At 42.9% G+C, this 24,828-nt stretch overlaps 1 protein-coding gene across 2 annotated transcripts in view; it reads left to right on the top strand.

Annotated features, from left to right (window-relative positions):
* The window catches only part of ASB7 (ankyrin repeat and SOCS box containing 7), a 100,767-nt gene that overhangs the window by 42,947 nt on the left and 32,992 nt on the right, over nucleotides 1-24,828 (top strand). The window contains exon 6 of one of the 2 annotated variants that reach the window (XM_006262495.4): nucleotides 1,169-5,338. The exons of the other annotated variant lie outside the window; for it this stretch is intronic. Within the exon in view, the coding sequence (XP_006262557.1) occupies nucleotides 1,169-1,308 (140 nt within the window). The 3' untranslated portion in view covers nucleotides 1,309-5,338. Of the gene's footprint in view, nucleotides 1-1,168; nucleotides 5,339-24,828 lie in introns of those variants that run through there. 2 annotated transcript variants of the gene reach the window in all.

Below are 24,828 nucleotides of genomic sequence, written 5' to 3'. Positions count from 1 at the left end.
TCTGTTGCTGATGGATTATTTTGAGAGATCAGCCTAAGCATTTACAAGTCTATTGTGCCCAGTCTTTTCAAGGTAATTGTAAAGTATTTCCACTAATAAGGTTATCTGCTGCTTCTATGCTGATTTTAATTGCTTAGGTTTATGAATATATTTTTAAAGGTAACAATATGCAGAGCTTATCTGTTTGATCCCTTGTTCTTCTAGAGCCACAATAATCCATAATATGCATCATATTAGGTTTGTTTTGTCATTTTGGGGGGACATGTTTTCCAAATTTGCTCAACCTGCAGCAGTTCCCTCTCCGAGGGATCCTAGTAGAGTTCTTTTGAAAGGTCATAATGCCTCTAATGTTGGCATTAGGTCATAAAGGCATGGCTAATGTGTGTTCCCAACTACTTATGCATTGGCAAGATTGATATATTGGCGGGGGGTATTGAAGTCTAAAAGCTGTATCTTTATTTGAAGGGAAAATACAGTAGTAAACTCTGGCATCTGATCCTTGTATTCTTTAAACCTTACCTTCTGCAGAGGCTGCCCCCCTCCATAAAGGGGACTGAGCAGAGAATAACTGCCTTGATATGTGAAAGGAAACAAGGTTTGATCTTTGAACTTTAACAGGTATTTTACAGGGATCAGACTGTTATACTAAGATTCTGTAGAATAATTACACATAAGTATAATTCAGCATTGGAACAGGCTACCTAGAGAGGCTGAGGAATCTCCATCCCTAGAAAGTTTCAAGACAGACACTTGACTTGGATGGTTTAGTCAGAGATGATCCTGCTTTGAGCAAGGAGCTGGACTAGATGACCTCATTAAGTCCCTTCTAGCCCTACTTTCCCATGATCAAAACTCCAGGTTTAGGGCCCAGTTTTGGAAATACTTGTGTATAACCTCATCTCGCACTGATACTGACTTCAGCGGAACTAATCACGAACAGAGTTATTCTTGTGCATCGGTGTCTGCAGTACCGAACCGTTTATTTCCTTAAGAGTTGTATTCTAATATTCATTCATGAGAGACAACAATCAAGAAGAAATTCTTCTCTACCACCCATCAAAAATAAATATATTATGCAACCTTAAAAGCTTAATCTTTTACAACACATTTTAAATGTGATTTTTCTTATATTACATGACATTAATACATTCCTTTTTGTCTTTTTCAGGACAGCCCAGAAACTTGCAAGATCTATGCCGAATTAAAATCCGTCAGTGTATAGGCCTTCAAAATCTAAAACTACTTGATGAACTACCCATTGCCAAGGTCATGAAAGACTACTTAAAACACAAATTTGATGATATCTGATATCCATGAGGAGAAGGACTCTAAACAAGATTAGTTATATTCCAGATAGTTAGAGGCTGGTTGCCTTGCACAAAGTATATCCTATGCAAATTCTGATTTTTCTATGAAGTCAGAAGGCAGGTATACACTTCCTTGGGTTTTTTTTATACCACATGCTAGAAGGTCTTAATTTTTGGTTTCTTGGTCCAAGTTTACAAGGTCCAAGGTTTCTATACAATATTACATTTAAAACATTTTGTTTTCATTAAATGAAGTGTGCAGCCTTGCAATAGAGATGGAACACGGTCTGCTCAAAGGAAGGAAGGATTGGTTCTGGTTGGTATGCGTGGTGTCGTAAGCCAGCTGAGCAGTTATTTAATAAATGAGATTTGGAAATAAAGGCCCCAGTTCTGCCAAGGGACACGTGGGAAGATCTTTGTTACTGCTGATTGATGGAACTTATATAGGCCTAAACCTCTGCCCACATGTATCCCTTTGCAGCTTCAAGACAGAGATTGTAACCAAGATGTGTTGGTACTGTATAAATGCCATGTGGAAATTTAAACAGAAAACAGTTGCCCTGCTAAATTTTTAGGCATATAAATTGGCACTTTTTATACTGTTCTTTTTCCTAATTACTCAAGTTTGGATGTCCAAATTCAGGTCCTTTTGCTTTTTCCTATCATTTCCCTGTAAATGGGCTATTGTTTATAACGGCTGTTTTTAAAAGTGACAGTACGGTGCACAGAGTCATAGTCTCTGTATTATTTTGACGTACATTTAAGGGGAAGCCAGTGTATTCCGTTTCTCATGCAGTGCCTCCTGTGCAATAAGTTTTCGGATGTGCTTTGTCCATTATGTTCCTTACTTAGCCTCAATGCATTATTTCTGAGGTTAGGGACTGCTGCCTTACCGTACGTAGCATTGATACTGCAATGCTATGATGGCATGGCAGTTATTGTTTTATAGTAATCCCTGAATTTCATGAATGTATAACTTCGGCTATTTGTATTTCAGTTTGCGCTGAAATTTCATGTTCACTTTTTCAGGCCAAGTCTTTTCAATGCCCAAGATGTGGTAGAATACTTTCCTTTTTTTTTAAGAGGGATTACAGGTTTTTGGGGGGTAGGCTCTCAGTTGTTTGGGGTTTGTTCAAAGCTAAGTAGCCTCCGTTGATAAGCTTCCATTAGCTTGATTTTCATATGTGCACTGACTAAAAATGCTCCCCTTAGCATTAATAGTTTAAATTTTGCAAACAGTGGTGGTATGGAAAAAAGAAACAATTTCTGGTTTTTGGCAGGTAGGCAGGGAAAAAACAGGGAAGAATGTTACTTTTGTTCTGCTGTAATGCTTTTGTTTGCTCGTTTCTGTCGTGCAGTAAGTGGAAGTGAAACGAAGGCATCTTACTCCTGGATTAATTGGGGTTAAGTTACCATGCTTTAATTTCACATGCTGCAGGATAAGACCAGACGGATGAAACAGTAAGCACCGCCCCCTTACAACAGTTTTAATCTGTCCATGTCCTAAATCAGTTCTTATTAATCTGAAATTAATGAGTGATACAATAGCCAAATTTTGCTGTCTCTGTGGGTTTGTTTGCTTGTTTTAATCATAAGCATTAATAAGATCAAATAATGAAAATGTTGCTGGTAGCGAGTGGAAAGTGAAGGCCTCAACATTAAACAGGAAGGGGTCAAATTTGCAGCCATTTCATGGTTCTTATTGTCACAGGGTTGTGGAGTCAGTATAAGGTTCTTGCCAAAAGTTTTCTTCTTTTGTTGTATCGCTATGCTGGTTTCAGAAGGACCCTTATGAGTGATACTTTCATACCAGTGAGGTGTGTGGATGTGGGGAGGTAAGAGAAATGGTGTCGGCTTTTAATTTTAACACCGCCACTTCCAAAAAGTTTAAGGGGAAAAAAAAATAAAGGAAAAGCCAGAGAAGCAAGTCTGCTCAGATTTACCAGTTTATCCCTACCAGTTCATCCTCGTTCCTTGAAACCAGGGATTGTCACTTTTCTCAAGTACTCAACTTATTGTTAAGGTTTCCACAGGAACCATAGCAGCAAGGATTATCTTGCCCTTTTGTGCCTTGCAGGTTTCCAAACAATGGGTTAGATTTAGAGATCTGTGGCTCTGAGGACGGGTAATGAGATTAGGAGTCTTTCCTCCCGAACTCATCGATTCAAATCCAACCTCCTTCAGCAGTGGCCAAAAGTTAATGTTGCAGCAGCCTGTAGGACTACTCTCCATGCCGTACAGTCAATGTACTTATTATGAATGTATATCCTTGTTGGCAGCCTTGGCAAAAAGGCTAGAGAGTAACTGGGCAAGATGATGCTCCTCATTACAGTGCTTCCTGCTCGGGCATAGTGAAAATGCATTGGTGGTATTTGTGCTGTGGAGAGGGAACTAGACTTCCTAATGTATCTTTTAATGAACACTGAAAGGAGAAAAGATCAGCCTCTTGGATCTTAAGTTCCTAGGCATGATGAGTAAAGTTACAGGTGGAATGAGCAGAGTTAAGGAGGAGATGACAGCTTTTTAACTCTGAATCTTCACTTCAGTGACATAGAAACAGAACCTTAATATTATTCAGAAGTTCTAATAAAAAAATACCGTAACATTTAACTATTTTCTTCTGAAATTTGGGTTTAAAAACCATTTTCTTCCCTGTTGTCAGTGAAGCTTCATTTTTTTACAATAATCTTTTTCTAAGATAACTGAGTATTCTTGTCAAAGCCCACATCAAGGCATATTGCTTGTTCTGTCTGCTGCTGTGACTTCAGAAAATTATGAAAGACCTTGTTGGTAACAGAAATGCTATTTAATGAAGAAATATGTAATTCCATTATTTATTGTTTGAGGTTTGGGGGTTTTTTGTAACTGACATTTTAAAGGGAACACTCTTAAATTTTAGGCCAGTGCAAAGCCTTTCTTTTATTTAAAAGAAAAATGTTCAAAATCCTTGCCCCTTTTAGTAGCAAATCTACTAAGGACCTGATCCTAAACCCACTCATGTCAGTAGAGAGGCTGCTGTTGGGCTTGGAATCTGGCTTTTAGGCCCTGATTCAGCAAACTGCGCAGCATGTGCTTAACTTTGAGCCTATGAGTAGTTTTTTATGACTTCTGTGGGGCTGTTTGTGTGCTTTTTTTAAAGTTTTAGCTCATGCTTAAATGAGTAAAGTACGGGGCTTATCCATCATTCAGGCCTAACTAGGTTTGAATGATGTGGATCTATTCTTTTGTTGCTCCCTTAACTAGATGCAACATATAAAAACTCAAACTGAATTTGTTTTCTCCATACTCTTTGGACTGGAATGGGGCAGGATAAATGCATAATATAAATTTGTTACACAGCCTAGTTCCATTTCCTTATAATTCATTGTTCAACACTTTATTAAACCTTTTAAAAAATTGGCAATACACCAAAGAAACAGACTAGTAAAAGATTCTGATCATTAACAAACTGCAAACCTCATCCTTTAAAAACAAAGCAGAATTTTTTTTGTAAATATTTGTGTTTATAAATGTACAGCAGAGAGTAAGAGTGTGTTTTTTTTTTTTAGATTATTTAATTACCATATTTCTAAACTATTTACTACATTATAGACAATACTCGTTAGTTTGCAAAACTTTTGAGTGTTTTGGTTTTTTAATTCATTATCACTCATGCTTGGAATAACTCTGGCTTCCTCAGGACAGCGTGGAGAATTTAGTTTTCTGGCTATAGCAAGATAATGCATCTGGACAAAGAGAAATAGTATAATTAAGTTGTCATACAGACACGCTGAAGCAAAAGAGAACACGTAGTGTGTTTTAGCAGAGTGGACCATATGGAAATCTTGATTCCTAACTCGTTCTCATAAAATCTCTCCAGAGCCCAAAGTGTCATTGGGACAAGAGCAACTTACAATTTGCCCACAAAACTAGCTTCATGCAACTCTCTCTCACTGTGTTACCGGTATCATAATGTATTTTGTTCTTCCTTTGTAATGTAAGTTTTGCTTTGGGTCAGTTTGAATTTAAAAAAAAATTGAATCTGGTTAAAACCTCTTGGGTTTGCGTTCTATTTATTTCTGAACTAATGCTTTCATAACGCAGTACTGCTTTGGACAGACTTTCCTGCAATGTCTGTCCCCATCCCCCCTGCACCATGAAATCTTTTTACAGTCCCAGTCATGGCAATGAATAGCTGATGATGGGTAAATCATGCAGTTGATACTCGGCTCTGCCTTAAGATACGAGTTAAGATCACCCATGGACTTTAGTGGGGATTTAAGTAAATCTGAGGACAAACTTGGGCCCTCAGGGCTGGAGTGATGAAGGGGGATGAACTCGGATGTGGTACGCAACTAATAATTTCCACGCACATATTTCTGTACACTCGCACAGAGCTCTAAAACTTACAGTAGCTTCATCATGGGTGTATGCAGGGGAGAGTGCAAAACTGAGGGGCCAAAGAAGTCGTGTTTTTGAAATTGGGCTTGTCATTTATGCAGTGTCTATTCGTAGTATTGCAAAATGAAATAAGTAAGTCTGCTTATGAATATGTTGATCATTCAGGCATGGACTAGAAGCAAACGGTTTGGGTCCTACAAGTTCTTGATATAATACAAGCCCAAGCTATAAGTCTTCAGGGATGTGAAGAGGGTGGAGGGGAAGAAAACTAAATTAATACCCTAATCATTGTTCTGAGATTCATTGCAATAACTACTAAAAACTGCTGGAAAAGGGGACGTTCTTCATGAACGAGAGTGTCTCCTTGAGGAACAAGGTGCATAAATGTGATCTGGCTGTGCAGACTTTCTACAACACAACGTTCGAAGCCCAGGCTGCTAAAGATTACTGCTAACAAACTGGACAGATTTGGAAGACTAGTGTGTTTACTAAATGCTGTGCTGTAAAATTTATGTTCCTGTTTATGTATCGTTTCCTCTGTTTGTTCATTTGTCAGCTGGAAAGCAATTAACGGTAAATGTTATTTGTTTTAAGAATAATGGTTTTGCAAGCTGCTGACAAATGAGATTATACGTGGGAATAATGGTTTCTCCATGTATTGGTATGCCTGTGTGACTGGAAACTGCTCTCTTTGCATGGCAAAGTACTGTTTTGCCATAGTGCAAGCAAAACTTTTTTTGCAACTATTTTTAAATTTTAAGCTGTCACCAGTGGTAGACTGTCCTACAAACATAACTACAAGGTAGGAGCTAGGAACTCAATTCTGCATCTTCCACTGGTTCCTCATGTACTTGGCCAAGATGCTCTGGTGTTTCTTCTGCTCCATCTCCTTGTTTCACACAATGGAGACTGGGCTATTATTTACCTCGGGCGTTCTAAGCTCTATCCTTCGAAGCTTAAATGAGATGTCGGTGCTGAAGTTTTACCACAGCTACTGTCCCCTGGCAGTTTGGATCTTTATTTCAATCTGTTTAAAAACCAAACTGAAGCAGAGCCTGTCGCTTTAGCTCATGAAAGCAAGAAAAAGTTGGATATATGCAATACATCATGAAGCCATGCCAATAAGGTTTTCCAGCTCCTGGATGTTTCAGGGATCCACACTATGCAGGTGGAGCGGTGGCAACTTAGATCTTGGCACTGCGCTGAGTCTTAGTGGGAATCTCCTGCCATATAGTGAAGACGTCTGTATGTGCTTCCTTTTCTGTGGGTCCACAGGGTCTTTGATTGCTGTCTGCTGAGTCCCACAGAAGCGTGGGATACTTCTACAGAGCAGGCAGAGCTCTGTGTCTGCATGATAAAGGTGTGACCCACATCCAGGGGGATCTGATTTCTGTACGCTCACGGAAGCACTGTAAGGAATTTCTCTAAATTTTCCTTATTGTTATCAGGTAGTGAAACTAGCACAGTAATATAAGAGTAAGGTCTTTGAGAACAGTGTGCACTACACTGAGAAAGCACCCATCCCAGAATGTTCTTAACTGGGTTTATATGTGGTACGTAGAACCTTGTGTGTAGCTTTGTCTTTTTTTGAGGAGGTGGGGAGGTTCATTTGATATTTTTTCTAAAGAAAAAAGTATATAGACAATTTTTAAAATGGCACCAATCCACATTACTGGCTGTAAAATTGAAATTAAGCCTGTCTCTGTTTTTAAGTCTTACCTTTTTAAAAAAATAGATTTATATTCTTGTTGTGCTCCAAGTATAACAAAAGGTCAAAATCATGCTGTTCTGCCAGTTGCATAAAAGCTCAGTTAAATAGATTTGTGCCAAATTGTATTTCTTTTCTGGATTTCTACCAGGGTAATTCCACTGGAGCTGGTAGAGCCAGACATCATGTAACTGGGTGTAAAGGAGGGAAGAAGTGCTTTTGTTCTCTGGAAGTCGGATGGTCTATTGGGATACTTCAAAGGGTTGTCTCAGGCCTTTTCAGTTGGCTTTGCTGTCTTGGTCTGGTTTTCCAACTTTTAACAAGAACCACTTGACACGTTGCTGTAGCTGAGACTTTTCATTGGTAGTGCCAGTGGCCTTTGCGGTTTTTGAGAAGGCAATTATGGTTTCCCTTTTATCCACTAGCACTCTGATAAAGGTGCTTGCCCAGAATGCAAGTTCGATTAATTCCCCTACCTGAGGTCATTTGAACCCCTACCATCCACCCCTCACTGTGTCCCACCTTCCCATGCTATAAGGGTGGTTGCTTTCAATGTTACCTACTGTCCTTGTTTTGCTTGGCATGGACTGCTTGAATATTGGTTGAGCCGTAGACAATGCTGGTGACTGGGGCTTCTTCCTGGGGTCTGGTTTTGGTCAACCTCTTGCTCTGAGTCATCCAGAGAGTGTTTCAGACCAGGGATCTCACCCCCTAGTGCTCTGGGGTCCAGCTACCCCTAAGGAAAGGGTGCCATTCAGAGCTGCCTCCCAGGTTGGGGACAGTCTAGGCTCTCCCTGTTGGGTGTGTACGCGAAGAGCTGAAAGCTGCTGCTGCTCTTGGCCTTTCAGCTTGGGGTGGACTGGAGAGCACAGAGACCTGTTGGCACAGGAGACCCCTTCTCCTCATCGGTCTGATCTCCCTCCCACGGTGTCTATGACTCCACGAGCTGCTGCTCCAGGCCCATTTGTCATCTCAGGCAGTCCACAAGTCCTGTTGTCAGGAGTCACTGCTACCCCATTGCCTTGAGCTCTGGGACTTATGGCAAGGGATGAGGCCTTTTTCCTACTGCATAGGGCCCAGCCCTGCAGACTGGTTGAACTCCTCCTTTGTTGGAGAGGTTTACCTTAACTGGGTGAGGGTGAGCCTTGCTATTGCCATCAAGTCCTTCCCTTCTGAGAAGACGGCTCCTACCCTACCGGCACAGGGGAGCAGGCAGGTCTTGGACTGCCTGCCAGGTGAGGGAAACCGCATCCTTCTCCACACTCCTGGTGGCCATTTCCCGTAGCATTACAGGGGGGCAGTGACCCCGAAGAACTGCAGAAGGGGGTGACAAGTTGTTTTTGAAGGATGGTCGAGTGGTGCAGGTCATCAAGATCCTGGCCCAGGAGACTCCAGATGCAAGAGGGGACCTGAGGAGTGGTGTGTTCCCAGGTTGATAGCGGGGCTAGAGGGGGTTGGCATACAGGTGGGGAATGAAAAGTGGAAAGACAAAGGAGTTGTGCATGGAGGGGGCAAAAGAGGGTTCCTGGCAGCCCCTTCATGAAGGTTTTAGGGACTCTGGAGGCTGCCTTGACTGGGGCCTTGTTGGCTCTTTTCAGGCCTGCTACAGTGGGGATGGAGCAGGCATCTAAGGGAGCAAAGGATCTGATTGCTACTGGTAGTTGTATGTACCTGGGTTTTGTACCCGTCACTAGAGAGGTGCAGCATGGCTCCGGGGGCATTTTTTTCCTGACTTAGGATAAGGAGACCCAGGTATTGAAGGCAAGGGATTGAGGGGAGAGCCAGAGCCATCATGAAAGCAGAAGGTTAGGAACAGGGGATTGCACACCTTGCATGTTTGCTAGGAGGTATGCAAGGGGACCCTTTGTTTCCCATGGGCTTTGCCTATGAATGGTTGGGTCTACACTTGAGTTTCTCTCCTCACATAGCTTGATCTATTCCTAAGGGTGATGGGTGCATGCTGGAATTAAATGTGGAGGTGTGAGGAATAAGCACAAGTAGACTGCCTAGGTCTGATGCGCAAGGAGTGTACAGAATGACTGGCCCTATGTACTTGGTGCATCTGCGTGCATGACCAGAGAGGATGGAGCAAGTGCAAATGGAGGAAGCCGTGTCTGGGAGCATAGGCCTGATGAGCATGTGGGTGAAAGCGATGGGATGGACTGAACGAACGCTACTGAGGCATACAGCAACAACACATGGAATAAGCATGAGAAGGGCAAATAGGCAGGAGCGTCCCAAATTTGTATAAACTTGGCAAACTAGAATCTGCTGACTTTTTATTATTTGCACATGGCTGCAATAGTTCAGACCCTCCTCTCTGTCACCTGCAGGAACGCCTCTTAGCATTGTCATGCCCGCTGGACACCAGTCTGCCCTCCCGCCCCCTGTGCCAGGGGTTCCTGCCTCCTTTTAACAGATGACCAGTTACCCTGCTATCCCCACCCCCCACCTCCAAACCCCTCCCCAAATATGAATGCAATATGTCAGGGGTTCCCAAACTGGTATGCATACCCCTGGGGGTATACAGGACATCTCTGGAGGGTATGCGGGAGAAATTGTGTAATGACAGATTTAATTTTCATTATAATAGTATTTGGCATTTAAGGGACTAAACTATAAAACGAATGCAGGTCAGGGTACACAGGCAGCTGGTAAATCTGGAAGGGAATACACAATAAGAAAAAGTTTGGGAATATGCAATACGTGACAAAGTAAAGACTGAAGGGGGTGGTTAAGATGGCAGTGCTAGTAAGGCAGTGCTCATGCCTGCAAGTGAAGGGCAAGAGGTTATGTATTGCTATTGCTTGGGGGGGGGGGTGTGTTGGTGACTTTGAGCCGAGGGAGTGAGTAGGGGTGTTTGACAAGCTTAGCTATCTTGCAGCAGCACTATTTGTATATTCATTGGATATGAAGCGGAGAAGCTGCAGTCAACAATATTCTCGGGCCACTCTTAAGACAAAAAAAAATCAGAACATGTAAAGTGGATCGCTGCTTTGTTATGAGTGAGCACCTCTGCTGACTTCCAAGAGCTGAGATTCAGCATTGGAACTGCATCTCATTAATTTTCACTTTAATCAGTTTTAATTTCATCTGGTCATACTGGCTAAAGGCAAAGCAAAATCCTTCAACGTTTTTTGTCAAGACTTACCTATAACCATATGTATCGCTTAAAGAGGAATATTTTATTCCATGACCTGACTCTTGATTTATTTTTCACTGAAACTTTGTGAAATCCATTGTCATGCTTTTTAATGAAGCCTAGACCGCTTTAATATCAGGAAACACTTTTACATTAGACAGTGTTCTGAAAGAGACATGTGAAAGACGATCCAGATGCAGAAACTTTGTTTTCTCTGGCAAACAAATTCAGATAGCTCCTGCTGCTAGTGCTCAGGCATCCTTTCTCTGTTTTTGCAAGCTTCAGTACTTTGGGGTGTGTTTCCCCCCTCCTCCTCCTAAAGCTATTTTGGATGGACTTGTTTGAGATGACCATTTTGAGCAAAGACAGATTTCACTGAACTTGAGTTGTCTTCCCAATGCTCATTTAGGCCAATCCTTTGATGCAGGCACTACTATATTTTATATTGACTTTGAGGGTAGGATCAGATTCTTCGCAATTGGTATTTTGTGCCTGCTATCTAATGCCCAGGTTTCCAGTTTTCCTTGTCTTATATTTTAGTCATCATTATTACTCAGATGTCTCTTTGGTCAGGTACATGGTTATTTCCTATATTGTATGCAATTGAACTTGCCAGCCCTAACAGTTTAGTAGAGTTTTATATTAAAATATTCAACTGTGTTCTGCAGGCACATTTGTTCTTAACGTTGTTACGATTCAGTATCTTTCTTTAAAAAAAATCACCGACAAGCCAAAGATATCTGTCATGGGGGCTGATGTAATAGTCTTGTATCTGTCTTCTAAATACTCACTTATATCTAGCAAGTACATTACCACATTTCATATTCACCTGCAGCAAACGGTTGGGCTTTGCTTGTAAACTTCCTTCTATCTCTCCATCCTTAGGAAACCAGAAACAGGTTGTTCTAGTGGAGTTGTTAGGTGCACTAAATTATGCTATGTGGAACTGTTGTGTTCCTCCAGCTGGAATTTAGTTGTCATTTGTTATGAGCCGCATCTGGATTGTATCATTCTTCTTTACACAAAGATGCACGGTGAAAGATTTTTGCCTGCTTGCAGCATGGGGTCAGAACCAGATTATTCTACAATACTAGAAAGTGTAGGGAGCATGCCATGTTGTTGGACCCTCCCATTCTCATGAGACATCAGTAAAAGCAAAGCTTTTTGAAGGATGCTCTTCCATGTGAAGAAAGCTGCTACCTTCCAATCCTCCAGGTCTAGAGAGGGGGGGGAAAGGAAGGGGCCTGAATTCAAATGTTGCATTACCTCCACCTTGCCTGGCCAACTACTCTTTGGAAAAGCCCACTGGATAGAAACAGATAATCCCACGTTTGTGCTGTACGTTAGGGTGGTCAGTAGGGAAGACTCCATAGGTACTTAAAGGGAGTCTCCTGCTGCAGGGAGTGGCCAGACTCAGCAGATACCCTCATCTCAAGAACAAGGACAAGTGCAAAGTCCTGCACTTAGGACAGAACAACCCCATGCACCGGTGCAGGCTGGGGGCCGACTGGCTGGGCAGCAGCTCTGCAGAAAAGGACCTGGGTGTGGCAGTGGACGATAAGATGGATATGAGCCAGCAGTATGTCCTTGGCTAATGGCATGCTGGACTGCATCGAGGTATGTTGCCAGCAGATTGAGGGAAGTGATTATTCTGCTCAATTCAGCACTGGTGAGGCCACATCTGTAGTACTGTGTTCAGTTTTGGGCCCCCCACTGTAGAAAGGATGTGGACAAGTCGGAGAGAGTCCAGCAGATAATGATTTGGGAGCTGGGGAACATGACTTCCGAGGAGAGGCTGAGGGAGCAGGGTTTATTTAATCTACAGAAGAGAAGACTCAGAGGGGATTTAATAGCAGCCTTCAGCTACCTAAAGGGTGGTTCTAAAGAGGATGGGCAAAGGCTGGCCCATGGGCCAGATCTGGCTGGCAGTGGATTTCCCAGCAGCCTCTGCCCACATGGTCAGGGCCAGTTTCCATGGAGACCCCAGCAGCCCTGGCAGGGTGTGGAGCTGCTCAGGGGCAGGGCTGGGATCTTGCAGCGGTGACAGCAGGGTCCAGAGCCAGGGCAGAGCTGCAATCTGCAGCCTGCTCGCTCCAGGCAGGGGCATGCAGGCAGCAGATTGCAGCTCTGCCCCGGCTCCTTGCAGTGGTAACAACGTGATCCGGCGCTAGGGCAGAGCCGTGATCCGCCGCCTGCATACCCCTGCCTGGAGCAAGCAGGCTGCAGATCGTGGCTCTGGACCCTGCTGTCACTACTGCAAGAACCCAGCCTGGCTCCTGAGCAGCGACCCACCCTGCCAGCGCTGCTGGGGCTGGTCTCCATGGAAACTCCAGCCCTGCACTCTTACAGCAGGACTGCTGCTGGGGTCTCCACGGAAACTGGCCCCGGCCACGTGGGCAGGGGCTGCTGGGAAATGGAGTCCGGCCACTGGCTGGATCCACCGTTTAGCCCGCCCCTGAGCTAGACTGTTCTCCATGGGGGCAGATGGCGGAACAAGAAGCAACGGGCTCAAGTTGCAGCAAGGGAAGTTTAGGTTGGATGTTAGGAAATCTTTCTCAGTAGGAGGGTGGTGAAGCACTGGAACTGGTTACCCAGAGAGGTGGTGCAGGCTCCATCATTGGAGGTTTTTAAGGCCTGGCTTGACAAAACCCTGACTCGGATGATTTAGTTGGAGTTGGTCCTGCTTTGATCAGGGAGTTGGACTAGGCGACCTCTGAGGTCCCTTCCAACCCTAATTTTCTATGATCTCCGTGAGGGACAGAGGAGAAAGAAACACCTGCTTCAGATTTGGGAAATGGGGCTTCTTACTAAACTCATGTTTTTGCTCCACCTCTGCAAAAAAAATTAAAAAAAAAAAATTCATACTGCTGCAACAACGACTGGTAAACGGGCAGTGCGACCAGCGGGCTTGAGCTACAAAGTAGATACCTGAAGTGTCATGATACCCTATCTAGGATTTTTAGCTTAGTGTCTTATGGACGTTAGTTTTTGGCTGCTTTCTGCCTTTCCAATAGCCAACAGGTTTGAATTTGAGAGGTCACTATGACCCTTTCTAAGGCTCCTTATCTTGTATTGGAAACTGTCTCCTGGCCAAAATTCCCTCCTTGAATGAAACAGTGGAAAGTCTGAGATGCTCAGTGCAATGCCTGTTGCTGCAAGTGAAAGCCTGGCTGACATTTTCTTTTGTAAGGGTATCGGGATGGAGGCCGTTACTGCACTGTCAGTGAAGGAGCAGCATCTGCTCCGTTTCCTTGGTCTAGCTGTTCTTTTAAGTTGACATATTGACTGTAGCAAACGCTGCAGTCTGCCAAAACGAACAGCACTTCATTCCAGCGCTAGCAGGCAGTCTAGTAACAAACATGACATGCGACATCCTATTACAACATTGCATCAACAAACGAGATCCCCCGTAGCCACGAAGTATGGGAAACGAGCAGTCTTGAGGGAAAAACAAAGGATAATGTCACTGAAGTCAGCTTGTATCCCACTTTTTAAAACAAGGAGTCAGATACTCGTCAGACTTCCTCTTTCTCATCCAGCAAATTTTTTCCCAGAAGCAAAATTAGTGCATGTATTTACTCAAGCATAAAGAATGATCGTCTGTTTTTTGCAAATACCATTAGTTCTCGTTTTAATCATTTCATGTTGTTTGCTTATTTATCTCAAAAAAACATACGGGAGGCAGAGTGTAGCCACTGCCAGTATATTTGCCAGTAACAAGTCTCTTCCTCCTGCAGATATAGCTGTCAATGTGATTGCACCTAATCTCTTGAACACTGTCACGTGGACAGCTTTGCACCCTCCTCTGTGCCTAGAGCTGTCCTTTGTGGAAATTTCAAGCAAATTCAATATATACAAAAAACTAGAACTCTTGGTTCCAAAATTATACCTTTTATTAGACCAACTGGAAAATGGCAAGCTTGCAGAAAAGGACAGTGTTCTTGCCATTTTCCGGTTGGTCTAATAAAAGGTATCGTTTTGGAACCAAGAGTTCTAGTTTTTTGTATGTCTTTTTGTCTCAGACCAACACAGCTGCCTAGTACACCCCTGAAGCAAATTCAAGGCATTTTATACTTAGTAGAGGGCCTGAATGCACTATCCTTACTCTGAGCAATAGTATGAATGAATGGCTTATTGGAACTGAATTGGTGAAAGGCTGATGATTTTTTTTTTTTATGTATTTATTTTTTTGCACAGGATAATGTAAGGTGGAAGCTTTTATTCCAAGTTCAAGCTTGGGGCAGTTCTGTTGGACTATAATAGCATTGCTTCCTCTAGTACCAGCTCTGAATTGGGATCTTCTAGCATAAAAGTGAACGCACACTACTTCCCCAGTACTACTTCTTCATCCTCCAGTGCTTGCACTATAGCTGATGGGAAGAGAATCCTAATGCCTCGGTGTGAAGCTTAATGAAATAAGAAATGGAAGTCTCTTAGTTGACTGGATCCTGTACGATGAGCCATAGCTTTATGAATGTGTGCTTTCCTATAGGAACTTCAGGGAAAGGTCTACTTTTGTCAGGGATAATTTTAGAGCACTTTTTATTTCGTATAGAATCACTTAAGCAGATTAGTCGGACTCCAGGTGGATAGGAAAATAATTGCAATACATGAGATAATCTGCTACTGTGAGAGAGTTCTCTTCTGCTGCTTTCTAATACTCAGTAAACTGGCACCAGAATATTTAATTTTATCTAAGGGAGGAAAGTAATGTTTTTCTGTTCCAATGTTAATTTTCAATGTTAAACTACTCATTTAATGAAATTCTGCCTATGTAACTGAGACCTTTAAAGTCCTGAATTCGTCTTTATTTAAACCGGATCATGTTTATTTACTAATCTACTTGCTGCAAAACAGTTAGAAACTAGGTATAATTTTTTTTTCAGTTTTAATCCAGCAATATATTTTTCACCACAGAATGCAATCAGCAAGCTATGTACAGCATAATGGCTATTTAAACTTGAATTGTAAGCCTACAATATATTAAACTGAAGGATTTGAAAAATCAGATCTTTGTAGTGTCATGTGAATCCAATTCAGATATTCATTGCGAGAGCAATAACCTATTATCCATCACAATTTTGTATGTCCTTTTTTTTTTTTTTTGCAAAAGGAGATCGCCCTGCATTGCTTTATTTTTTTTTATTTCCCTGGTTAGCCTGTCTTTATAGAAGCACACCTCAGTATCGATTTTTTTAAGGGAGTTGTTTGCTCTCGGGTAACTGCAGCTGCAGTCTTTTGCATTACCGCACAGAAGTGAGGTTACAGTATGATTCTTCCAGCAGAATGATGTATTGATATCATGACCCTAACTTCTGCTCTTTTGGAAGTTTATGGCCATAAAAATCACTTTGTTCAAGAGCAGTGGCTGTAACAAATAAGCTTAACTAAACCATCACTTTCTCACTTTTACTGATTGCGCTGTTCTGCTTTATGACAGAGGTTAAGACAAAGAATGAAACTCCAGTGACATTGTTTAAACCTCTTTATCCTTGTCTAATTAAACCAAATACTTTAAAGATGATTCACATGGCTTGACACCCATGCATCTAACTGCTGTGTGTTATCTTTTCAGTAGTCTCAGAAGGAAAGATCTAGTGGGATTCAAATAATCTGTATTTTAGAGGCTAAATGGGAGATTTTGCTAGACCTTCAAGTAGAAAGTGTTAAGATTTTCTGCTTTCAAATAGTTTTGTTCCCATGATGCCTGGTTCCTGGTAGGTAACAAGAGAATCTTTCCTTGTCAAGGGAAACTCCAAGAAGGTGCTGGGGCTTTTTCATCTGAATTTCTGGCTGGGTAGGACAGTGTTGGTCTACCTTACTGAGCAGTGCTAACCAATGTCATTCGCCTCCATTTTTGGATTTCTGCAGGTTTGTTGGGCTTCAAATACATTTGCCTTTTTCAGAAAAACAAAAAAAGTAGGGTTTGTTTTTTTTTTTGGGGGGGGGTGGTTTGTAGCGTGGAGGTGATGCTGTTTCTATGATGGTCCCAGAGACATACAAGAGTTCTTGTGGCTGATGATTTTTATTGGACCAACCGCATGGTTGGTCTGGACAAAGGCAAGCTTTCAGGTATCCCAGTACCCTTCCTCAGCTGTCTACATGAGGACACCTGAGGAAGGGTACTATGATACCCCAAAGCTTACCTATGTCTACACCAACCATAAATCCAATAAAAGATATCAAGAATTTTTGCCTCAAAGATTTTTTATTTTGCAATCTTAAGTGTAAAAAAATTTTTTTTAAAAATCTACACGTCCAATGGCTGGAGCAGACCGCTGTATTAAGTAGCCGTTTGCTTTCATTCATTTGTATTCCTTTGGATGCTATAACGAGTCTTATCTTTTTAAAAGTGATTGAACTAGGTAACGGCTTAAAATAAAAAAAATCCCTAGCTTTCTTTGCTCATGACACAACAAGCTGAGAGCAATATTCTGCAAATGCTCCTGCCATACTTTCTATAATGTTTTGGCACAAGTTAGTAATATGCCATTGGGATGGCAGATTTGTCATTCACATTAAGGCAGAAGATGATATTTAAACCTTCTGTCTAAACTACAAGAAAGTATTATTTGTGTTAGATTACATGGGTTATGCATGTAATATTCTTCCAGAGGGCACAATACGACTCACAAAGACATCTGGTCCCAAGGGAGACGTGGCTGACAAATATTGTAGTCTCCCCTCGTTCCTGCCCTCCAGGCTGTAGTACAATACGCTATTGGGATTTGTCACTGTTTTGTTATATGGGTTTTAACACATCAGTGAGATTAACAAGGATTACAAGATGTGGCATAACTGGAGTAATTCTGCTTCCTTGTGCAGAAAGAAGGCACTCCCTTTAGTGTTTTTCATTTTCCTTTTGACAGGCTGTAAACTCCATAACAAAAGGAAATAAAAGTAAGTTAATTTTGAGTTTTGTGGAACCTTTTAAAACAAATGGATAAGTGTTTAACTCAATCCTTTTGAGGCAGGCTGGTCTGATGAGAGCAAATGGCAGGGAATGGGCATTTTCCAGTTCAGTCCATAAATGCCACTGGTTTTTCTATGCGACTGCAGGCAAGTGATGAAGGGCCCTCTTTCTCTGTCTGTAATATGGACAGGAGAATGTTTTGCAGCATGTCTGATCGGCTTAATAACTGGGTTTTCTGAGATCCTTAATGGTGTGGTATTGCACAGTAATTAGCTGTCCTGCTAATTAATATTAGCGGCTGTTAAAAAATTGTATTTGTATAGAGACTTTTTATTCTGCTGGGAAGGAGGGAACAAAGCAAACATGACTAGAAATGCAGTCTTTTAATCTTTGTATGCCTCTTTAATCTTTGTACACCAGTAAACGTCTGATTATTTACTGAAGCATTATTTCCTATGGTAGGATCTTGGGAAAGCAGGGCTGGAATGGACCTTACCAGGTCATCTAGTCCTGTCCCCAGCTTAAGACAGGATCATCCCTGAACCTGGATCCAGCCAAGAGTGTACAACTCCCTCCCGAAAGTTTCCAAGCATGGAGAGTCCACAGTTCCTCTAGCCTGTTCCAATGTTTGATCAGCCTTATAGTGAGAGCGCTCCTCCTAATCTCCAACTTAAATTTCCTCTGCTGAAGCTTGAGGCTGTTGTTCCTGGTCCTGTCCCCTGTGGCTGCAGAGAAAAGCCCATTTCCATCTGTACTGTTAATTGCCCTTCAGGTATTTGAAGACTTATCAAATCCCTTCTAGGTCTCCTCCAGACTTTAGCACTAGTTTTTTCAGCTTTTCCTCATAAGTCTTACCTCCCAGGCCTCTGAAGATTTCTGTTCTCTGCACTGGACTCTTTGCAAACTGTCCGCATCTTTCCTGAAGTGTGGGGCCCAAAACTGGACATAGGACTCCAAGTGAGGTCTCAGCAGTGCCAAAGAAGGAGAATCGCGTCCTGTCAATATAATCCAGTATGCTGTTGCCTTTTTTTTTTTTTCCCAGCAAGATCACACAGTTGGCTCATTTTCAGCTTATGGTCTGCTATAACCCCCAGGTCCTTCTCTGTAGTACTATAGCCAGTCATTCGCCAGTCTCTATTTGTGCAAGCAATTATTCTGTCCCCCAAGTGCAGGACTGCACTTGTCATAGATTCATAGAAGTCGGGTCGGAAGGGACCTTGTAGATCTTCTAGTCCGAACCCCTGCCCTGGGAAGGAGAGGAAACTGGTCTCAAATGACCCCAGCTAGGTAAATGTTGAGCCTCCTCTTAAAGACCCCCAGGGTAGGAGCCAGCACCACTTTCCTTGGAAGTTGATTCCAGATCCTAGCTGCCCTAACTGTGAAGTAGTGCCTTCTAATGTCTAGTCTAAACCTACTCTCTAGCAACTTATGGCCGTTACTCCGGGAGGCGCTCGGAGGAACAAGGTCTCTCCCAAACCCCGCTGGTCCCCCCCTAGTAAGTTTGTAGACAGCCACCAGGTCCCCCCTCAGCCTCCTCTTGTGAAGGCTGAACAGGTTCAGGTCCCGTAGCCTCTTCTTGTAGGGTCTGCCCTGCTGTCCCTGGATCATGCGAGTGTCCCTCCTCTGGACCCTCTCGATGCTGTCCACATCCCTCCTGAAGAGCGGTGCCCAGAACTGGACACAGGACTTCGGCTGTGGCCTGACCAGTGTCGCATAGATGGGGAGGATCGCCTCCTTGGCCCTGCTTGTGATGTATCTGGGGATGCATGACAAGGTACGGTTAGCCCTGCCGACCGTGACCTCACATTGGCGGCCCCTGTTCATCTTGGAGTCAATGATGACTCCAAGTTCTCTTTCTGCCACCGTGCTTTCGAGAAGGGCGTTCCCTAGCCTGCAGGTATGCTGCTGGTTCCTACTACCCAAGTGCAGCACCCTGCACTTGTCAGTATGGAATCCCATCCTAGTTTCATTTGCCCACCCCTGTAACCTGTCCAGGTCCTGCTGTAATCAGTCCTTGTCTTCTAGTGTGCCCACCTCACCCCAAATCTTGGTGTCGCCTGCGAATTTAAACAGGCTGCTCTTCACCCGTCGTCCAAATCGCTAATAAAGAAATTGAACAGTGCGGGCCCCAGGACCGAGCCCTGGGGGACTCCGCTGCCCACTTCCCCCCAGGTCGATTATGACCCGTCCACCACCACCCTCTGAGTATGACCCCTCAGCCAATTTGCAATCCATCTGACTGTGCAGGCATCGACGCCACAGTCGCCTATGAGGATGGGGTGGGAGACAGTGTTGAAGGCCTTGCTGAAGTCCAGAAAGACTACATCCACCGTGACACCTGCCTCCAATGATTTTGTGACCTGATCATAAAAGGCAATCAGGTTGGCCTGACAGGACCTGCCCCTAATGAAACCGGGCTGATTGCACTTGAGGATCATCCCCGATGCCGGCCCATCACAGAAGTGCTCCTTGATACACTTCTCAAAGAGCTTCCCCAGGATTGAAATAAGACTAACGGGCCTATAGTTGCCCAAGTCCTCCCTCTTCCCTTTTTTAAAGATGGGGACCATATTGGCCCTTTTCCAGTCATCCGGCACCTGGTCCGGGCAACACAAGTGCTCGTAAAGCTGTGCCAGGGGCCCCGCGATAACCTCTGCCAATTCCCTCAACACCCTGGGGTGGAGAGCATCTGGACCTGCTGATCTGAACACGTCCAGCCCCTCCAGAAGTTCTCTAATCTGGTCCTTCCTGACCCTAGGCTTGGCGGAGTTTCTCCCAAGTCCATCCTGAATCTCGGTAGGGGAGTCCCAGTCCCTGCACAAGAAAATGGAGGTGAAAAAATTGTTAAAGAGGTCTGCTTTCTCCTCTGGTGCAACCACCAGATTGCCCAGCGTATCCTGCAGGGGCCCACATTACCCGAGGCCTTCTTCATACTCCCTATGTATTTAAAAAAGGACTTTTTGTTATCCCTGATGCTAGCCCTAGTTCCGTATTTGCCTTAGCTTTCCTAACAGCCCCCCTGCAGACCCGAGCGGTGGAGGTATACTCCTCTTTGGTGACAGCCCCTCCCTTCCCCTGGGTGTACTCCTCCTTTTGGGCAATCAGGCATTCATGAATGCCCTTGGTGTCCTTATTGAATCTCCTCTGGTTGGTTTTGGATCTTTTTTTCCAGTCTATCTGGGTCCTTTTTGATCCTAGCCCTGCTTCCAGACTGTCTGCAACTCTGCTCACATCTGCAAATTTGCTAAGCATGCACTCAATCCCATTGTTCAAATTATTAATGTCGATATTAAACAATACCAGGCCCAGGACAGACTCCTGGGGAACCCCACTGGATATGTTCCCCCAACTGGATGTTGAGCCATTGGTGACTACTTGTTTGGCACAACGATCCAAGAGTTATGTATCTACCTTTCGGTACTTATGTCTAGACTGTATTTCCTTAGGTGCCTATTTTGAATACCCTGAATGCGTGCAGAAACATGCACTTTCAGTCTAAAACTATACTATATAAAAGAATGAAAGACGAATCCAGGGGGGATGTTGGGTGAGCACATGTCCTCTCAGTAACAGGCTGCAGCAATCTGAAGAACAAAATGTCTTTCTGTTTGTGGGCAGCATACTCGGCAATTTTAAATAGCGTGATGCACGCACCTGAAAGCCTCTCTCTCCCAACCCTACAGTTGGTCTAATAAAAGGTATCACCAAAAAATCCTGCCGACAAAATGGGCAACACCTAGCACCATAGGCTGTGCAGATAAATGTGTAGAATAAGCTAATATAATGAAACACTTCATTTGCTTATTTATCCCAACAGGGAGCATATTGTTTAACATCTATTTAATTAACATCTGTTACCTACAGACCAAAATACAACCTAGTCCCTTTATACTAGCCATTGTTTAAGCATAGTATAGTGGTCCCTGCCCAAAAGCATTTACATGGTATTTATTTCATCACCAGAGAACACCTTAAATATTTTCTCTTATTGCATAAGCCACCAAAGGATGCCGAGCAGAAAGACTGGTTCCTTGAGAGCCATGGAAAGGAAATTGTATAAAAATCCTCACAAGGACTCTTGGTCTTCCCCAGATCCCCCAGGTAGCAAAGTTACCCAAAGTTATAACAAAGTTTTACAAAGTAACCCCAGCCCTTGTTTCTGTGCCTGCTCTTTTGCAGAGCTAACACCTGCACACGCCGAGGAGATTTTGCACGTGCAAAACTCATCACTTGCTTGTGCTGGAGAGGTGTGTTTGTTGTATATGTGCATGTGCACAAGTAAAGGGCCGGCTGAGACCTGAATAATAACAGAGCCTTAATATTGCCCTTCCCTCTCGTCCGTCCCTCCGCCACCCCAGCCTATTCCAACAATAGTTTCCTGTGAAGACCAACTGGGAAATGCTATTTCCAGCTCTCTCGATACATTCCTATAAAACAGTCATCATTAGCTGTTACAGTGGGTGGTATTCTTTAATAAACCAGGCCATAATTGCTGTTGCTTAACAGCTAACAGAGGTGTGGTTGAGATCAGCCTAAAAAAAACCATCTCTCTTTTGAAACAATGATTCAGTTCTTCAGTAAAGAGTTGTCACACTGTGGTTTGGGTTAGGCAAAATATGTTTCTTCTTTTCTTGTTTTTTCTTTGGCAGGGGGGAGGGGGGATAATGTATGCAAAGACCTCTTACCTGCCTGAATTCCTTCCTCTGATCAGCTGTAGCACTGTGCTTTTCATCTCAAAGTGCATATTCTGGTGCTGCGGGCATGCACAACGCCCGAGTGTGCATTCTCTGTCCAACGTCGATTTTTTATTTTTTTATGATTATACAAGTTATCTGGGTTTCATTCTTGGTGAGCCGTTGTGCTGAACCGTGGCCAATACCAACATTTCTACATCCAGGCAGTACAAATTGTGATGGATGTGGTGGTTCTTTATTTTCTCTTTTGATTGATTGCCTTGTTGTCTTGAAAGAGAAGTTTTACAGAACAACCTAGAGGGGCAATAAAAGATGTCGTCTTGATTTCATAGATGAGTTATAGAGGTCTGAAACCCAATTTTCAACACTAAGTTAATTCTCTGGAGCTCTAAAAATTCTTTCAAGGTCAGGATAAGAAGCCATCTTGCTATATCAACTTTTCATCATTTGTGTATCTACAGAACTAATTGTAGATTATTTTATGGTAGAATCAGAAAATAATTATGTAGGTCGGTCATCCGTCTTGCAAACTATAATAGCTTTTTCATGTATTTCCTATATTTTAATAGCTGCTATTTTCTAATTCTCTAGGTGAGGAGAGTAAAATAATAAATGGGAAGAAAAGGAAATCATAATTGTTCAACTTTATTTTCTTTTCTAAAACCAAAATTAGAGGTCTTATTTCTCAATAATCAAATGCAGGCTGGTAGAATTAGCAATAATGGTAGAAGTTCTTCTGCCAGAAGTTGGTCATCCTTGCTCGCTTTGCCAAGCTCCAGAGCTTGCTAATCTGACCCATGCATGTGGCGTTCCTACTTTTCACAATGGACCTCATAACACTTCCAAAGCTACATGTTGAGCTAAAGTATTCCAGTTCAGGAGCCAGATCAAAATGCAAGGTAACTGTATAATGATGCCAGCTGAGATCAGGTCTGTTTTGTGCTGTTCCACAAATGTGTAGCAGGAGGCAGGTATTCCCCAAAGTCAAAGTGGACAACATAGATAAGTTGTGTTAAGTAGTGTATTAACATCTCTTTTTTTTGACGAAGAACCAAGATACAAATAAAATAAGGATTCTTTCCACCCCCCAAAATACCACAGACAATATACAGCAGAACTGGAATTAAACCCTTATCTTCAGAGTCTGCTGCTTCAACTATAAGGCAGTTCTCACTACATGAAACTGTTTCATTTAATGACATCTAAAAGAGCCAAGCAAAAATTACTCTCCAGTCCATCTGGGCTTGTGAAATTGCAATTAATGGGTCTAACTATTTTCAGTCTATTTGTCTAGTTTTACTTCTATTTTTTCTCCACCTTTTTTTTCCTCTTCCATTTTTGCCACTTAAAAAAAGGAGAGAAATGGAAAAGGAAAGAGAGGGCAGGAGAAAAAAAACACGACCCAGTGCCCACCAGTGGACAGAAGGGAATCTACTTTTAAAAATATATATATTTTCCTATTTTGTGCAAAATGAGACACATTTTACAAGATGTTTGGTATCTTTTCCAAAAGTGTCGTCTGTTTTGGGGTAAAGGCCATTTTTGACAGCTCTAAGTATCATAGGTATTTCTGACATGCTTAGATAAGAAAAGAGAATTGATCTTTCCTGGGAAACCACGCTGGAAGCGCAGCTTCACCCATACAGAGGACCAGGGCAAAGTGTCATTTGGTCCTTCCACAACTGTGCCTTTCATAAGATCCACACAAACACTGACCCCAACGTGCTGTGGACTAAACAGGAAAGATGTCTAATAGCAGAGAGAGGAGGTCAGGAAGGACAAAAACTGAACAGACCGAGACGGCACATGTTTTACTCTCATCCGGTATTTCCTAGTGTTAGATGCTCAAATATATTTGGCTAGCAAGTGCAGCTGATGTGTAACCCTATAATAAAACACCATTGGTTAGGGCAACTTTTTTACTTAGTCAGTTGTGCTACCTTTTTTGCCCTCCTGTTTCTACACCATGGGTCCACATAGTCACAAGTGTTATATTATTAAGTGCTAAGGCTTGTAAAACCACCAGGTAACAAGTAGAAGTTGTAAGGGATCCTAGCTGATGAACTGCTGCCTGCCTAGTGACAAATGTTTACTGGAGAAAGTAGTGACTAATGCAGTGAGTGACAAATTAAAGGTCCGTTTCTTCAATGGCTGAGGAGCACCAAAAAAAAGAAATGCAAATGCTTTGCCAACTTTTAAGAGCTGCATCTTGTACGAACGTGATTAAAAGCTGCATCTTGTAAGAAGTCAAGGAGAGTTTTTCCACTGATACCAGCATGCTTTGGCTTGGGCCATACCTGTTGAGCTGTCTTTGGGACAGTAGAGACAGAAGAGGCGACTAGTGTCTCAGACTCCATTGGTGTCATTCTTGCTTTATAACGGCCAATTTACAGCCAAATTGGAGAGTCCAACTGTACGGCACCACTAAATGCTATTACAGTGCTGTCCATATGGCAACTGCTACCTTCCAGGAACCTCCACAGGTGATGTGGAGGCCAACTATCCCTGAGTTCAAACCAGGCTATACTAACTTATGGAGGAAATGTGCCTCGGGGCTGTTTAAATGCATGTTGGGAATAAAACCTGCTAGTAGTGACTGGGGTGATACGACTGGATAGAGCACTCTACCCAGACCCAGATTTGAATACTCTTCCACTAATACAGGGGTGAGCAAAATGTGGCCC

Source organism: Alligator mississippiensis, chromosome 11 (genome assembly GCF_030867095.1).
Source record: "Alligator mississippiensis isolate rAllMis1 chromosome 11, rAllMis1, whole genome shotgun sequence".
NCBI lineage: Eukaryota > Metazoa > Chordata > Crocodylia > Alligatoridae > Alligator > Alligator mississippiensis.
The sequence above is the reverse complement of the archived record's forward strand: the minus strand, read 5'-3'. Positions and strand labels throughout refer to the sequence as shown.